At 43.3% G+C, this 18,841-nt stretch overlaps 1 protein-coding gene across 1 annotated transcript; it reads right to left on the bottom strand.

The window, feature by feature from the left end:
- Positions 1 to 275: 275 nt before the first annotated feature.
- Positions 276 to 16,529, bottom strand: LOC111844437 (transforming growth factor beta-3 proprotein-like). The gene is made up of 7 exons (XM_023812910.2): positions 15,701 to 16,529; positions 7,180 to 7,343; positions 4,671 to 4,800; positions 4,323 to 4,430; positions 2,729 to 2,894; positions 2,025 to 2,178; positions 276 to 1,302 (listed from the first exon to the last, which is right to left on the bottom strand). The coding sequence occupies exons 1-7, from the start codon at positions 16,044 to 16,046 to the stop codon at positions 1,144 to 1,146; spliced, it is 1,227 nt and encodes a 408-aa protein (XP_023668678.1). The 5' UTR covers positions 16,047 to 16,529; the 3' UTR covers positions 276 to 1,143.
- Positions 16,530 to 18,841: the final 2,312 nt, after the last annotated feature.

Here is an 18,841-nt window from a genome sequence, read left to right on the forward strand (position 1 = left end):
TTTTCCTTTCAAAAAACAGTGGATTGTGATTGGCATTAATCCCTCATGGGTTTGCGGCCCTGTTCTGGTAAACATGCTGATATAACTACAGGATCCCGTAAGCTGTGGCAGTTTGAGCTGATGCTCTTCCAGTGCCAGAGTATGTGGCCGGCTCAGTGGGGAGCTCTGTCTGTAGCCTCACTGTTCCAAGGTTGTGGGTTCAAATCCCAGCTTTCTCTGGTTAGCCTCCCTCTGTGGCCCTAGTTTAACCAGTGATGGAAAAAATGTCACAGCAATGTGTCAAAGATCAGTTTTTAATATAAAAAGTGTTTTCTGGGGTAATAGCGACAAAAAACAATTTGGAAAAGTGAAACGTTCACAAGGTGACATAAATTGTACAACAGTATACGCCAGCTTTTATTTATTAACTAAAAATCCCTAAAAAATCTGTTACAACAGAGGTAAACTCAACAATGACAACATATACAGTTTTGATTGTGTTTCAACAAATGTCTTTTTTCCAGCATGTTGCATTTTTTCCTAAGACTATTAGAGTCCACCGGATAACCTCGCAGATGAACAGTGTTTGGCTCTTGGATTACACAGTGCTGGTGGTTTCCAGTATGATGAACCCCTCTGCACACACAGGCTTTAAGTCAGCGCTCCCAGAAAAACAATTTTCCCATGGCTGTACCACACTTTGGTCGAAGAACAGTCACCTTCGCCCCTTCGTGTAGAGTCAGCCCTGGGGGTGCTCCTCGAAAGATCTTCTCTTCTTACGACCACAGCAATGCTCGTAATCCAGCAGCTCTGCTGAGCAGGGTGGTGCAAACATTTTCCCTCCATTTTTCTGATTTTTTTGTAGTAAATGCCCAGAGTTTGTCCAAAGGAATAAAGTACAGTTATAATACTCGGCAACTGTAAAAAAAGAAAACTTTGAGAATGAGGATTTGTGAGTTGGGGACAAATCCTCATGCTGATTTCTCACTGAGGACCCGAGCACCTGGGCAGGGAGGTCCGTGTGTGAGCGGAGCAGCTGGCGATGTGTCGTCCTTAAGGTCAGAGGTGGGGTGCTACGCCTAATAGATAGTGTTGGGAAGAGTGAGAGCTTGGGGTGGGGAGGCGGCATGTTGAGGTATTCATCTTGCAGTGGGACCAGTGCCCTCAGCTGCACTTGCAGGATCTGACGATCATGTTGGAGAGCTGCTCCACCTTGGGCGTCCGGCCCAGGTAGTAGAGGATGGTGAGGGGCTCCAGCTCATGGGGCACACAGCAGGGTGAGGCTGAAGCCTCGGGGTTCAGGGTGCTGTACAGGCTCAGCAGCTGCAAGGGCATCACCAACACAAGAGCTCATTTACACATGTGAAGCTTTACAGAATCAGGGGCTCTTCTGTATGTCCAGTAGAGCCGGACAATTCAAGTCTATAAAGTAAAACTCCAGACTAAGATTTTGTTACAGCCAATTGAGTATAAAGAATCAAAGTCAAAGAGTACTGGACTGGACATTTACTTTATGGACATGAAATGTCCACCTCTGATGTCTAGTGGACATAGTGAGGTTTATTGAAGTTTTTGCTTCAATAACTGGACCTCATCCACAATCCTGAGCATAAGTGGTGAGAAAATAGATGGATGGCTGTACCTTGTATTATCCGTAACCTACATTTCAGAGGCTATTACTAGGAAGCAAAATGCAGAAACAAAATGTATGATTTTTGTTAACCCAATAGACTGGAATACGACTTCTGCTCTTCATGTTGTTTTTCATGGGAAATGTATTCCATGTGCTTCTGCTACAATGGTTTGTGTAAACTCACTTAACTGGATTGGAAGATGCAATAAAACTCCTGTTACATTCACTTGCACTAACTTACTCACGTAAGCCAACAGGCATGAGAAACGTTAGCATGAGCTGGCGTGAAACGATAACCTGGTGATCGATGACATGTTAGCTTTGGTGTAAATTAGCAAGCAGAAATACTGAAAGAGATAAGTACAGTGTATGCATGCTTGGGGATTTGTGAAAGGCCCCCTGGAGTTCTGACCGTGCTGTGAGTGCTGTCGGCACTCCGGAGGTAGGGGCAGGGACCAGAGCAGAAGTTGGCGTAGTAGCCCTTGGGCTCGTGTATCCACTTCCAGTCCAGGTCTTGGCGAAAATCTATGTAGAGGGATCGTACACAACAGTTCTCCTCGTAATTCCTGCAGACAAGAAGAGAAATAAAACAATGAAATTCAAAAGCGCAGATGTACTGTTTTTCGAGTGTCTCCTTTCTGCCGTAAAAGCTAGCAACCATATTTACATTCTTGTGTGACTTTTGGTGATCATTGAAGGCTCCCAAGTGCCACGGCTGAGCGCATAAACTTGACAGACCTGTGGGACCAGGTGCATAATAATTCTTGCTAATTTGACTATGACGTGGGGGTGCTGATGCTAGATTTATGGGCCGACACAGAAACAGTACAATAAAGAAGTCTCGACTTGCATGATGTCACTCGTGACTTGGTCATGCTTGCATGATGCCCGTGGTTCAGACCCTGTTCAGTTCCCTCATTTAGTGTGGAGTTTTTATCTTCATCTCCATTTATCTTTATAAGGTGTCTACATGCCACATCCAGTGATTACACTCAATGGTCCATTAAGGCACTTGATATTTCAACCTGCAAAAACTGTGTAATGCTGGTGTATGTGTGGCTAAACAAGAAGATGAAAATAAAACCGGAATATTAAGCATGCAGTGTGTCTGCTTACGAGAAACAGTAGCTGGTGTCCAGGGCGCGCTTGCCCCTGCGCAATGAGGACCGGCTGTCCAGGCGGTGGGGGGGCAGCATCATGAGGATCAGGTGGGGTGAGTTCTGCTCTTTGGACCGCTTTGGCTGGCCCAGGTCACTATGCTCATCGTAGTCGACCTCTACCCCTGTGTGACAGCAGAGAGGTTCATGGCTGCCGCACTCTCCACACAGAACCACATTTCTCTTTGGGGAAACTTTAGGAACCATGATTTCACTTTAATGCAACAATTGACTTCAAGCCACAACCCAGCAGACATCATAATAGATCAAATTTGGCAAAAAACAAGCAGTTTTGGCAGTATCAGTAAATAGGGAAATAGTGCAAAAAAAATATATGTTTTGTAGAGCCATCTGTTTTTCTGGGGATTTGTGTGCCACACTCACTCACACGCACTCACTCAAAGCCACCTGTGGCCAACCCCTCCGCTCATCGGCATGGGTGACCCTGCCAGGAAGGGAGAGAGATGTGGCGGAGAAGCCTCAGTGATCCAGGGGCAAGCAGCAAGGCCTCAGCAGGGCACAGGGCTGCCCTAGTAGAGCAGCAAGTGAAAAGGCTTCAAACTGCTTGTAACTCTGCAGATTTGTAAGAGCTCTGCAAGACCTTCGGAAAACGGAATACAGACTACTGTTTATACCAGGGGTGGATCAGCAACATAAAGTAGCTCAGGAATTTGCCACTGACCAGGGTGGGGGCCTCCCTTTGGAATATAAAATATGGAGTGCTGTTTATACCAGGGGCGGATCGGCAGCATAAAGCAACTTGGGAATTTGCCACTGACTGAGGGGCGAGGGTCTCCCTTGGTACATTTTGCTGCCGGCAGGGGGGTGAGGTCCAATGGTATTCAGCATGATCCATTAATCTCCTGCAATTGACCTGGAACCAGATGAGATCGACCAACGGGCTGGCCAGCCCTGGTATAACGGCTATATAATGCCAGGGTTGGGGTAGAAAGACCCGCACTCACCAGAGAGGCCCACCGATGGCCAGCCCTGGTATAACGGCTATATAATGCCAGGGTTGGGGTAGAAAGACCCGCCCTCACCAGAGAGGCCCACTGATGGCCAGCCCTGGTATAACGGCTATATAATGCCAGGGTTGGGGTAGAAAGACCCGCCCTCACCAGAGAGGCCCACTGATGGCCAGCCCTGGTATAACGGCTATATAATGCCAGGGTTGGGGTAGAAAGACCCGCCCTCACCAGAGAGGCCCACTGATGGCCAGCCCTGGTATAACGGCTATATAATGCCAGGGTTGGGGTAGAAAGACCCGCCCTCACCAGAGAGGCTCACCGATGGCCAGTCCTGGTACAACACAAATTCTTTTTGGACAGTTTTGGAAAAATGTATGCTTCCTTAGTTTAATACATTTTGATTGATGATAAATGAACACCTCAGAAAAGCCCTGATATCAAAGCAACATGTGCTTTTCTGTTTTCCTTATCATCCCTCACTTATTACCCCATGAATAACAGTAAAAGAAGAAGAAACTGTTTGCTGATTGCTAGGGGCTGGAGGGCTGACAGATCCCTCATTTACTATCTGCTTTGTCTGACCTTTGAATTTGACATCAAGTGCTTCCTTCACATTCTTGATGATGTTGCCGTTGGGGTCTAAAGTGTTGCAGGGGCAGTGGACACTGATCTCCAGGCCCAGGTTGGTTTCTGGAGGGAAATAGGAGCTCTGAGCATCATGGGAGAACACTCACATTTCCACCCCAACTGCTTTCTGGTTTTGATTTAGGGGCAAAAAATGACAGTCTTTCTCAAATAGTTTAATAAAATTTCCACAAAACACTCCCCTAGTTATACCAGTAAATATGATGGGTGTTATAACACATAGTAATCTAAGATGAATGATTTGATCCATTTTACATGAGCACTCATGAGAGACACTCCACGCACCTCGATGTTTCAGCCACTGCCGCAATGTCGCAGTCACGTCGAAGGAGACCCACTCTGGGGTGCCCTTGGTCAGCACGTTCTTGCCCCCGATGTAGCGCTGCTTAGCAATATGCTCATCTGGCTTTAGGATCTGCATTACGAGAGAAACAACACAGTGATCTGAAAGTGGTACAGAAGAAGCACTTTCTGCATACACTGTAGTTGTATACATATCAATTAAACCAGAACAGAAAAGCTCACAGCATCACCCTTTCTTGAAGCTTCTACATGCAATGCAGTACATGCAATCCTTTGCTTTGCCCTAGTGGAAAATATGTTTAGAGATACTGATAGCTCATTCTTTCATGTTGCTGCCAGATGCACTCTCCATATGAGTTAACAGCAGTAGAAAATCACCCCGATCTATGTGTCTCACTCAGTTTTTTCCCCTGAAATGAGAGGAATCACAGCAGGCTTACAGCAGAGATGTTTCCTTAGCTGCCCACAAGTGATGACTGAGCACCGAAGTCCCTCAGCCATCCCGCAAAACTGTACAGATAAGTATTAACTGACCAAAATGACGCACTCTACCTGTAGATTTCACTAAAAGGAGCAGAATGATCAGATTTAATTAAGGGTCCTTCATAATACCTTCACAGTACCTCCAGACCTCCAAAGAAAACACCCGCATCATAAACAACCTGCAGACATGAATTCTACATGTATAACCAGGACCAGTATAGGGTTAGGGTTAGGGTTAGTACAGGATAGGGTTAGGGTTAGGGTTAGGGTTAGTACAGGATAGGGTTAGGGTTAGGGTTAGTACAGGATAGGGTTAGGGTTAGGGTTAGTACAGGATAGGGTTAGGGTTAGGGTTAGTACAGGATAGGGTTAGGGTTAGGGTTAGTACAGGATAGGGTTAGGGTTAGGGTTAGTACAGGATAGGGTTAGGGTTAGGGTTAGTACAGGATAGGGTTAGGGTTAGGGTTAGTACAGGATAGGGTTAGGGTTAGTACAGGATAGGGTTAGGGTTAGGGTTAGTACAGGATAGGGTTAGGGTTAGGGTTAGGGTTAGTACAGGATAGACTGACAGTGAACTGCTGCTGTTATTGCTGCCAGGTCTAGTATTAAGTTCCTTCCATCACCAAAATTTTGTGCAGATGATCATTTCTTTGACTTTCAGTTTCCCTGTTTTTGTACTGTTCTCTCTTTATGATGTTACACTGTATCTCAACACACCCATGTAAAGCACCTTGAGGTGATTCTGTTGTAAAATGCACTATATTAAATATATATATATATATATTTGAATTGAATCCAAGATCTAAGCAGGTAGATTCCTTTTTCCATGTGATCAATTTAAGCTCCCTAACATAAACACCTCTGAGCAAATAGTACTTTGTGTCCATTCTGCTATGAGCAAAAAGACAAATTGTATATTGTTGTCATTCAAATATTACTATTTACTGCCTGTCATTTCTTCCATATTCAGTAAGTCGGGTCACATTTATTTGTGTAGTGCATTTTCATACACAAAGGTCATTCAAAGTGCATAAAGTAAAAATACACATAAGTAAATGCATATAAATAAATATAAAACTTAAAGATTATTAACAATTAAAATAACATAAAACATTTTTAAAGAAATATTAAAAGTGCAGAAGTGCCAGCTGTATCTACTATCTGAAAGTAGTAGAAAATAAAACATTTTCATTAAGGGCTTAAAACTAAGTTGTAACATTTGGGGCATTTTAATGTTCACTAGAAGTAGGTTCCAGCATTTGGCAGCGAAACGAAAGTGCCATCTCACCCTGATTTGTTTCTTTAGTTACTAGGTGACCAGTCGCTAAAGATCTAAGAGACCTACCAGGCTTATATTCTTCAAAGATATCAGCAATATAATTTGGGGCTAAACCATTTAGTGATTTGTAGACCATAAGTAGCACGTTGCAATCGATTCAGTAGGAGACAGGGAGCCAGTGTAAGGATCGGAGAACTGCAGTAATGTGTCCTATCTTCTTGGGGTTCAGCATTTTGAAGGAGTTGAAGTTGTTTGAAGGACTTTTGGGGGAGGACCAGTTAGGAGACCATTACGATAATCCAATTTACTCCATCATCCACATAACAATAATAAACTACCTTGCTGTCTCTAAGAATTTGGCCAAGTGGAAGCTTAAAAACGTTAATTAAGAGGTTAATTAGTTAAAAGATTAATTGATCCTTGAGGGACTCCATAAGTCATGGTGGTACGTTTGGACTCATAACTGTCTATAGTGACAGAATAATACCTGCCTTTTTGGTACGATCTGATCTATAGCTGCACTTGAACCAATAATTCTTCAATGCATGTGAAGGAGAATAGGATAAAACAAAAAGGTTACATGCTCTTTTCATCTTGTCTACTGAAATTCAATGCATCTTCCTTTGCTTTACCCTAGTGGAATACTGCATGGGAGATAGATTGTGAGTAGGTCTCCATAAGGGGTAATGGATTATTCATACTTTCTGTTTAAGCACCTGGAACACCCACCTGGTACAGCTCGATTCTTTGCTCATTCCTCTGAGCATGGACATTGGGAACTCGGAGTACACGGAACTCGGCCCGGAAGAGGTTGGTGGAGTTCCTTTCCATGGAGGAAACATTGAAACGAAAGACCCTGGAGGTGACACTCTTCTGGCAACGGGGCAGATCATCTGTGGGAGTGATGAAGATCAAACTGTAATTGACCATTTCACAGCCTACCATTGGCTCCCAGTACATATGCACACGGCAGCTTTATGCGTTGTGGTGTGACATGCCTTCACAGGTTATTACAGTCAGAACCGTTAGACATTCCTGAGAATGCAGGCAGAACTCTGGCCTTACTGAAGCTGCAAATATGATCTAAATGATAAAACCTTTATTTGCCACTTGCACAAGTACATTGGAATTCTTCTCTTTGTCTACCCCATCTTGCTTTCCATAGCTGGGGGGGGAGGTGTAAGAGCACAGGTTTAGCCAACATGCAGAACCCCTACAGCTATGAGTTAATGGCCTCATTCAAGGACCCACAGTGACTGTTCTACCGAGACCAGGACTTCCGATCACAGACACAGAGACTTAGCCTGCTATACACTGTGCTTTTTTCATCTGGCATTTGTGTTTCCAGAGAAATACCCTGTATCTATCGAGGAGACTGGTGAAGAGGCTGACTTTACGCTAAGCTTCATCTTACTTGGAAAACAGTAGTTGCTTGCTTCTTGAAATCTTGCTTTGTATAGCTTTGCATCTGATCTTATTATTGGAAGTCAAAGAGGAAGGTACAGGCCTTGTTCTGCCTTTGAAGCAGTCATAAGTTAAAGTTTCAAATCAAATGCCATGTTTTGAGACTACAAAATGAGCCTACAAATTAATTTGTTCCTATGTATTCAACTGGTGAGATAACAAGGATAAAAAACAAGAACTATTGTTGCATTTATAACAGAAGAAAGTGGAATTCAGAGGTAAGGCATCTGTGGTACTTAACTTTAAATCAATGAATATCACAAAAATCAATGCTGAATTTAAAGATCATGCACCAACTCTGACGATCTATTGCTTATCACATAAATGGCCCTTTAGTCACTATCCACTGACCCACATTACCATGTCAAATGAAGCTATTGTTCCAATGATGCAACACATGCTGAAGGAATTGTGCCAAATTGAAAAACAGTAACTGAAGTGTTTTTTTCCATACTGTGGGTCAGGAGCACTTAGTGTTGAGTAATGTGGTAAGGCTGAAATTAACATAAAAAGGCATTGATTATTGGATGGCATGAAACTAACAGAAAGCATCCCTGTGATCACCTTTCCGAGTGCCCAGGAAAGTACAGAAGACTTGGTAAATAGAATTTTGCTGTTTGGACATACGGTTCCTTTGGGGATAAGGAGCATAAAGCTAAACTCTGGCTCATTAAGCTCCCAGTTTCCAGCATCACAACGCTAAGATCCTGAAACCTGCTCTGAATTATGCACTTCGGCAAATCATCTCTGATTTAATGGCCAATTCACCCAGTGTTTTATAATTTCATACATTATGTCCATGTCTCTGCCATAAAACTATACAGCACATAACACTTATTTCATTCCTGCACGTAATAAAAGTTGCCTTCCTCTGTTGTGCTTCCTGGCATGTGAATCACAGCTGGAATTTGGAAGTTTCACACAATTTTGCCGAAGGTGTTTAGCCTTAATCTAGAATTCACTTTAGTTTTTCGTAACAGACTGAGCTGTAGCAAAACTACAACTGATGACCAGTAAATGGCTTATTCATAATAAAAAGCCAGGTGCAGCAGACTGGAAGCAATGGGAGTAAACATGGCAGTTAAGACACAGATTGCAAAATGAGTATTTACATATCATATTGATTTTACTCTCTACTGTATATTGTTCAGAAGTGCTGTGTATGCACTTTTTTACATGCACTGAATGTACTATGTACCATGGCATAACCCTTCTGAGTAAGAACCTCCCCCAGTTCCACTGTTGCAGGCAGTACACACACTGTACAGGTATGCACAGATGCACTTTAACTTGATACACTGTTACATTGCACACCCTTTTTTTGCAGTTTTCTTGTATGTAGTCAATTTGGTGTATTTTTATCTTATATTTTGTATATCTTTATCTTTTTCTACACTTTTTATTGGACTGATATTGACACCAGTACCATGAAGAATTCCTTGTACATTTGCTCTTTGGCAAATAATAAAGATTCTGCTTAAAGATCATGCACTTCTATATTTCCAGCTGAAGTACGATCCCCTCCACCCATGATGGGGAATATTGAGTGGACTCCCTCCCCCCAAACTAATTTAGCCCCCTCTCTTAGTATAAACATCCTCAGATATTTAAAGATGGTTGGAAAATTAGCTAGTGCCACAGAGAAACAGCTGAAGGAGAGACCTCTGTCACTGAGCTTGTCCACTAGACTGGATGGAGATGAAGGGCTTCCCGGTCCATGGAGATGAGATGTTCCTCATGCTCCAGGACTATGCGGGACCTGTGCATCTTGTATCTATCCAGCTCTGATTTCACTGGGAATATGGATTTAAATTTAACTAAATAAATGTAATAGAAACTGATTGCAGTCCCACAGCGAAACAAATCTGACACTTGAACAGCTGGGTATTTCACTGAGGTAACGGTTAATACCTTTTCAGCAAAACCATTTAAATTCAAATTAAATTTTTGCTAATTGTATCTCTGCCAATGCTAGCAGAACCTGCAGGCTTTTAAATCTTTTTTTTTTTTTAATGTTTAACTTAAACTAGAATCTTCAGCAGCAATATTTTTTGTTCACAGTTTCTGTACTTATCTTCATAATTCTCCATAAGTGGAGGCTGCATTATCTAAGTATGCATGGAAAAAGAGTCTTCTGGAATTTTCTGGAAAAGCTGTCTGGCTTCCCAGCAATCTCAGTTACTTTCTCAGTCTCATCATTACAGAGGCTATTGTAGTACAACATCAACCTCAGTGGTGATACACAAACAAACCAGACCACGTTTGTCCCTATGGTCTGTGGGACAGGGTCTGCCTTGCAAACTCCTTCCTTTCACAGCATTTATGCTTGAGATTAAAAAGCATGAAATGGGGTAACTGATATGAACTCCTCAAACTGCAAAAGCTTTGACTTCAGGAACACCGTTATCTATCCTTACAGAAAGTTCACAACTACGCTTCATATTGTAGATTACTCACTACAAAATATGTACTGTGTAACACGCTTACTTCATTTTCAGGCCATTGTGCATAGATAGAATAGAAATATGTTGTATTAATCCCTGTGGAGAGATTCTCTTTTCTCCTACCCCATGTTGCTCTCAGTGTGAAACATGTGCAGGTAAGAGCACACTTTGGGGGTGGGGGGTCACAGCACCAGGTCAGCCAGCCTATGGCACCTCCAGACCTGGGGGTTAAGGGCCTCGCCCAAGGGTCCACAGACATGTGACTATTCTGTTGAGGCTCAAACCAGTGACTTACTGAGGACAAGTACAGAGGCTTAGCCGACTGAGCCATGCACCGCTACAAAGTTAGTCAAAATTACTTATAAAAATCAGTATTTAGTTTCCATTTACATTTACAGCATTTGGCAGACGCCCTTAGCCAGAGCGACTTACATAAGTGCTTTAAGACTCTACAATGAATTTTTCCCGATACTAGCTCAATAAAACCAAGGCTATGAATACCATCCATCTAATACTCTGTTGGAAAAGTGTTTTTTTTTTTTTTAAAGGAATGCCAGAAAGTATAATGCCAGAAGTGCTAATTCAGGTATTTCTGGAAAAGGTGTGTTTTAAGTCGTCTTTTGAAGACATTCAGTGACTCAGCTGTTCGGACATCTAGGGGGAGTTCATTCCACCAACTTGGTGCCAGAACAGAGAAGAGCCGGGAGATGTGTCTTCCTTGTGCCTTGAGGGGTGGTGGGACCAGTCGAGCAGTGCTGGAAGATCAGAGAGATCGTGGTGCAGTGCGGGGTGTGATGAGGTCTTTTAGGTAGGATGGAGCCAGATCATTTTTGGCTTTGTATGCGAGCATCAGTGTTTTGAATCTGATGCGGGCAGCCACAGGAAGCCAGTGTAGTGAGCGCAGCAAAGGAGTGGTGTGGGAGAACTTGGGAAGGTTGAAAACAAGCCGAGCAGCTGCATTCTGAATCAGTTGGAGGGGACGAATGACGCTCAGTGGTAAACCCGCTAGGAGCGAGTTGCAGTAGTCAAGGCGGGAGATGACGAGGGACTGAACGAGTATCTGGGTAGCCTGTGTGGAAAGAAATGAAAGTTTCCCTAATGGACTGCCAGTTAGATTCCAGTCAGAGAGACACAGGGGCACGCAATGGCAGAAGATAAGAGAACCCCTTCTGAATCTGCCAATCGGGAATATAACACAGAAGTGGTTTATATGACAACCTCATAGCGGAAGAAAAGAAATCAGAAAAGGGATACTTGCAGATTGTTTCAGGGTGACATCGTTTTACGGCTGATCCATTTATCAGCAGCTCTCCCAAATACAAGCCCTGCCCCCAGTCCTGCCCCCAGCCCTGCCCCCAGTCCTGCCCCCAGTCCTGCCCCCAGCCCTGCCCCCAGTCCTGCCCCCAGCCCTGCCCTCAGTCCTGCCCCCAGTCCTGCCCCAGACACCGACCGCTGTTTTCCAAACATACTGAACCATTACTTAATGGTTTTAGAAATAAGACTCCCATCTCTTTTGTCCAAGTCTGCTTTGTTTGCACCTGTAAGTAGTGTGTACATTCTTGGGAAGTTCTAAAGCAGAATGGTCACCAAAGGCATCGGCATCACCAGAGAGTAGGTAGCTTTCTCTCACCGCCTTGTGCCTGACTGGGAGCTGCTGGCTACCTGACTGGGAGCTGCTGGTTACCTGACTGGGAGCTGCTGGCTACCTGACTGGGAGCTTTTGGCTTCAGCACGGCATTCCAGTTGCTCCCGGCCTGCTCCCTGCATGTGAGGCTCTAGTCTGAATGTTACACCTTGCTCTCTCTTCCGGAGTGAGAAACGATGACACCTCCAGCCCTGGGTTCTGGCTGAACCCTCCTACGGCCCAGAATCTGGGATCTGATGGTGAGCTCCTGCCATCAGTCTGAGCTGCTAACATTTCCTCCCTGTCTGGTCACCCACATTCCTTTGTCCAGGGAAAATACAAATCATTTTGTCTGAGTTCTCAGCCAAATATATTCAGAGTGCCTCTCCTTCATATGCATCACAATCGATTGAACTGTGAGAGTTCAGATCTCGGTCTCTGTTCAAATTAACTCTCTCACAATTTTAGTTAATGCTTTCAGAGTTTTTATGGGTTGGACATCATTTAGGTTATTTCAGGGTCTAAGGATTGGGCTTGAACCTGAAATTCTCCAGTATATTCCCAGTTGGAATGGGACCTGCAGGAGTCTAATCACTAGAACATCTACAAACGAAAACAATGTAAATTTACAATGGGCAACAAATGTAGCACATGCGCTCCGTGATGCAATTGCATAGTGTTCTGTATACAAGAATGGCTTATGAAAGCCAGCTCAGTTTTCTTTACTTTGTGTTGGACTCAGTTACAGTGGCAGTGGCAGCTGGACACATTTCCATCGGGCAGTGTCCACTTACTCCATGGGGACATTATTTTTCTGGTGACACCCCAAGCTATTAGGTCTCTGACATTAATGCAGTGCAGGATTAAAACAAAAACACAAGTGCCTTCATTCTAATAAAAGATGAGCTCTGAGGAGAGACTTAAGAAGTAAATGTGAGACTGAAGATCACGTGATCCCTCTGCTTTGAGTCACTCTTTGTGTAATAAGGATTTTCATGATTGGGAGCCTCTCCTGTGGTGCTCGGGGGCTGCAGGAACACTCTGGGTGGGGCACAAACACAGGTGTATTCCCACAAGCAGGCTGCTTCAGTAGCTAGATATTCTGAATATCTGAGAGGAAGCTGAAGTACTCAGGTGAAAAGCGCTAAGCAGAGCAGGAGCCAGCTGAAGCTGGGCACCAACCTGCTGATGTGACAGCTACTGATGAAAGAAATGAGGCCAACAAGCCACCAGTCCTTCGCATTATTGTACACTGACAAATGCCAAGTGAATCGAGCCACTTCCCATTGGGACTAAGCTGGAGATGATTATGCACACACAGTAATATTGGGCAATGTTGATCGCTTGGACTTTTTTTTTAACTTATTATTAGTGACAGTGCTCCACCCAAACATGGCTGTGGTACTATAACAGATCTAGGCCGGGAGTCCACATTATTATCCAATGTCTTAGCTCATAGGGAGTTATGCACTTGAAATAATAGGTACACAAGACTAGCAGATGGCACCATGTGAACAGGGTGTGGGGTCTGAGGATCCGAAGATAGGAAGTTACACATCCCAAACAGGACATGTTGCCATTGCAATATGCATACAGTAGGTATAAAATAATATGTCACAATACTACTACAAATACTACTACTACTACTACTAATAATAATAATAATACCTAAGGAACTATCTGACTTCAACGATAAAAAAGCCCTTTTTTAAATAAACTGGTGAGGCCCCAAATCTTTCAAACAATCCCAGAGAATCTCGCCTCAGCTTGATTCTGCTGAAGCAAGCGAAGACCTGCTGTCCAGCCAGACAGAGAGAATGAAAAAGCCTCAAGCCCAGAGAACAATCCAGACACTGGCCCAATTCAAAGAGCTAAGCATACAAAACGCATTGCGAAATGAAAATATGCATGAGACGATCGCCACGGTGACAGAGCTCTGAGGCATGGCAGAGGGATATGAATGACTAAATGGATATGGAGGCTTCAGGTGATGTGACTACTGTCCCAAGGTCAAGCAGCTTATTAGTGACAGGCTGAGGGAGAAAGATAACGAAGAAATAAAGAAGCCACTTCTGTTTTACGGGCATGTGGAGGTGCTGCGTCACAGATTTGGATCTGGCTTGATCTCTCCTCCTTATACTAAATAATATTATAATGTATGATCTGTTTTCTGAGCCCATAATGGACCATGTCCGCAGTGTGTAGTTGCCACAGAGAAGAACACGGTCCAACACGCATGTGGCATGAATATAGCTTCATGGCAGAGACAGAGGGGATCGCATTTACATCCTCTGTCACCAGCTACAGTCAGCAGTGGGTTTAGGTGCTAAGAAGCTAGAATGTCTGTTCTTCATAAATATCTTTTCTTATATAGGCCTACATTAACTAGACATAAATAAATATTCCATAGTGGAACATTTGAAGTGTTTCTTACAAACTGATAGCCCTGTATTAAGACCTGAGGAGCGACTGTAACTCCATAAGTTATTCAACCTGTTTTAACCTAGAACAGCAATCCTGAGGCTGCAATGTCACTGGCTATGAAATGGATTGGGAGGCTCTAGTTTCCACACTGACTGGCCTCCAAACTCCAGCCACTGGTTGGCCTCCAGCAGCTGCCCCCCCAGCTTTGTGCAGTGACAGGGCTGAGCTTCCATTCCGAGCTTGCTGTCTGCTGGCAAGACCTGCTCACCGATGGGGTGCGGGGGGGGGGGGCTGCCACCAGACCAAGGTTTTAACATTTCCTGCCCGTCTCATGCTCCCATCCAGGGAATCTACGACTCACACTGTCTGGGCTTGATTTTCTGGAAAACTTGGACATCTGGAAAGAGGGGCTGGATTTGTTGAAAAAGGGAGGAACAAAATGACTCATGATAGAATAACCTAACAATAGGAGTGGAGTGGTCAAGTTTGGAGAATATCACCCCTCCCCCGCAGTCAGCTCAGGTGTCAGCTGCATCATTTTGTCCTTTGTTAAGCCAAAACGCAGTTTATATATAACCCCACAACTGTGTTCAATTTCCTAATGCTAATCTCTGGAAGAGCAACTTAGTGCCTTTACTAAACTGAAATGCCAGCCTACAGTACAGCCTTTGAGCGCTGAAGAGTGGTAATACTTGGAGAAGAAAAGATTTTGTCAGATTAACTTGTGTAACAAACTAAAAACGACTGACTAAAAGACTAAAAAGAACAAGAGAGATCCAAGAGAAAATAAATAATTGTGTAAATATTTCTTACTATGGTTTATTATTATTATCATCATCATCATCATTATTATTGTGATTATAATGTACCGCAACTGTTTTCATTCATCACTTAAGAAAGCTTTAGCTTGTTCTATTTCATATTTGTACCGCCTGCATGTTCATATCATACTTTAGTAAGCAGCTGCGAGTGGTCCGGATGTTTTGATCGACAAGCCCGTCCCCACACTGTAACCCTTCTCTGTTACCTTATCCCTCCGTTTCCAAAGCGATCAAGCAGGCATCCGAGCGACACATTGGGTAAAGTGCCCAGATCGCTCGGAAAATCATTAGCCATCTCTTACCGATCGTGATAGAGAGGGTGACGATTCTGAAAACATTACACAATATTTTTACTGTGGCGAGAAGGTTTTATTTGAAGGTGTGTGTGTGTGTGTGCGTCTGTGTGTGTACAGTATGTGGGGCGGGGGGGGAGACAAAAATAACAAAAAATAAATATATGTATATGTACTTACTAGTATCCTGCAGCCCGTGAATCATGTTGAATCTGTATATCTCCTTGGCATAGTACTCAGTCTCCGTGTTGTCCTGGCCGCAGCTCTGCTGCCGGTCCCTGCCTAGCTCCTCCAGCAGGTCTCGCGTGCTGTTATATAGCGCCAGCACTTGGAGGGAGACCTGGCTCGGATCGAGGGGCTGCGGCGGGCTGGTCAGCCGCAGCTTGCTCAGAATCTGTCCCCTGATTGCCTCCACTCTCTTCTTCTTAACGTGGTCTATGTCCACGGTGGCGCAAGTGGACAGCGAGAAGGTCATGGTCACGGAGTTCAGGAGTAGTAAAAGGAAGATCGCTTTGCCCAGATGCATGTTTCCCCAGTGGTGACTAATCTCACAATGATTGACACTAACGCGCTTCCATCTAAAGAAACTTCTTGGTGTGGGAAAATTAAGTGGAAAACAGAATATAAACTATACGTTTATTAACTTTAAATTAGTCTCTTCTTTTAATTCAATTTGGTAAATCGTTTTCCAACAAAGCCCATTTTCTATTTCAATTTTTAATTAGAAAAAGTGACCTTTTTGTGCAATCCGTCTATGTATCCCGAGCACATTCGTCTTCATCCTTATAGCCGCTCCGCATTAAACTTTGTTAACGCTGCTTCCTTCATAACCCTCACCAAGCTCCCTGACATTTCACATTTCTACGTCGTCCCTCGCCGTCTATAGTCTCCTCTTGGTCCGCAAAGCTGCCTTTTCCTTTCTCTTTCTTATCGCCCGCTGCTGGTGACCACTTTCTCTCCCTTGGCGAACGCCACATGCCTCGGACTCGGGCTCCAGGCGCTTTTACCCTTTTATTTTATACCAGTGCCGTGACGTTTAACGGAGGAGGGACTGCAGGTTATCACAGCTTTGAAACTGTCAGACCTTTGTTTCTATCTGCCTATATTTATTCATGCATATTGTACGTGTAGCATTATATTAAACCATGGTTCATCGGTCTACACTTTGCGCCTATTTAGACGATGCGCCAAGTCCCCTAATCTTAAAAACTTAGTACTGTATTAAAACATTCTGCACGACCACCATAAATCTTTTATCTCATCCGCAAGGTAGCATGTGCTGAAAGTCCTATCGTTTGTCTCAAAATTATGGAAGCCCGTTTTCGCCACCTGGAGGAGAAAAAAAACACATTTATCTCAGAATTCTGATTTGGTAAGAAGGCATTTGTTTTCGTGTGTTTTTTGACCGAATTATGTTTCGTCAATTAACTAAACTTAAAACACTGCATTTTATAATGGAATGCATAGTTCTATCCATCCACCTATTTCCTGTACTTGCTTCTCTGATGCAAGGTTGTGGGGGAATAAGCATGGGGGCACTGACCCATGGCAGTGCACACACGGAATTATGGCAATTCCAATTTTCCTTTGCATGTTTTTGGACCGGGTTGAGCAGGACTGGAGAACCCAGAGGAAATCCCATGACGACACAGCGAGAACCATCCTTGTTTTATTTTATCCTAATTAGCTTAAAGATTTGAACCCAGGTCCCAAAAAGTGCGAGGCAACAAAGCTAACTGCTAAATGCCACTCGTGGTTTGACTCCCTCTTTCTTACAGTGACCAGCCTTTGTGCCACATTCTTTATGAGAATGGCGGCATAGCAAATGACTGGTAGATTTTACTTTAAACGATATACTATTTGGCAAACATTTGAATATTTTGAAATATGCGTTGCCTCCATCATCTTACAGAGATAGGGACATCGAGAGCATGTGGGGGGGGGGGGGGTTCTTAAATGAAAATCTTGTCTGCAGCTATAGCACACAGCACTCACTACAGAGGAAGCACTGTCCTTGGAAGCAAAGGTTTATGGGCAAACCTGTGTCATAGTTTATTGTTCTCCTTATAGGCCTATGCTAATCTGATCTGGTGCCAGCATGTGATGAGTTCGTATACAGGCAAAGACTGTCACGCACTACTCAATCTACACTGATGTGTTTTAATACTAGTATGTGAGAAAACGCTATATAACTGCCTCCATTTGATAAGTTAGTTCCTGCATTCTCTTACCATAGCATGACCTTAATTTATGACCATTTTATATAAAATACTGTCCATTCAGATCCAGTGGAAATTACCTTCTCAGTAAAACAAGACCCACATTTCTGGCTTTACCCAATCATTGACCAATAAAGTTAAATCATTATTATGCACCACCCCAATATTGCCTTGGTGAAATATTACAGGTACAGAAAGAAACACAAGGAAGCATGATGCTTTAAAAATAGAGACATTATGAACGTTATTAGATCCTTCTTCTCCTTCTCTCTCGTCTTCCCTTCTTCCTCATTTTCTTTCTCTTCTTCATCTTCTCTGTAGCAGCAGAGTGGTTCACTAACCTTTTTGCACAGGTGCACCATTTTCCTTCTTCATTCCAGAAAGACACCCCGTGTTATGTCATGGGTTTCTTGAAATAGGCTGCTTCAGGATGTATCCTGTCTCTATTGCAAAACCTAAACAAACAGTGACACAAACAAACAAACAATAATATTTTGGTCAATGCAGGATTAAACTTGAGTCATATGCTGTATTTAAACAGTTCTCATATAACCTGTTGAAAAGTATTGTTTGGAAGCTTGATTTTTGGAAATAAGGGTGAAGTTAGGTTTACTATAATAACAGAAAGGTAACCATGGTAAATATGGACAAATGCCAGGGAAATTGCAAAGGGGTCTCCAGCTCCCCAGGGGCCATTATAATGTCGTCTTTATGTTCTCATTTCTTCTCTTGATTATTCAGTTTGTCCAATCACTTTTTTCTAAACATTTTATGATAAAGATCACCTGATGATTGCAGCTATTTGTGAGCTGAACTTAAGACATACCATTTCTTACTGCATCAGTTTAGAGAGAATGCATTAAGTATGGCATAAGTAAGATGAATAATTAGCTACAAACTGTAACCATTGCATCATAGTCATTGGTTAGAATAAAACTGAGTGTACTCATATACCTCAGAATGCACAGATACCACAGTCACGCTAGTTGTGCTTTGGATCCTTATAAATACAGTGGTTCTCAATAGTGTTTGTGGCGCCACCCCTGCAAGAATGTGTCCATTCCAACTCTACCTTAATCAGGTTTATATGGTTAATAGGCTA

The sequence above is a fragment of the Paramormyrops kingsleyae genome, chromosome 19 (genome assembly GCF_048594095.1).
Source record: "Paramormyrops kingsleyae isolate MSU_618 chromosome 19, PKINGS_0.4, whole genome shotgun sequence".
Lineage (NCBI taxonomy): Eukaryota > Metazoa > Chordata > Actinopteri > Osteoglossiformes > Mormyridae > Paramormyrops > Paramormyrops kingsleyae.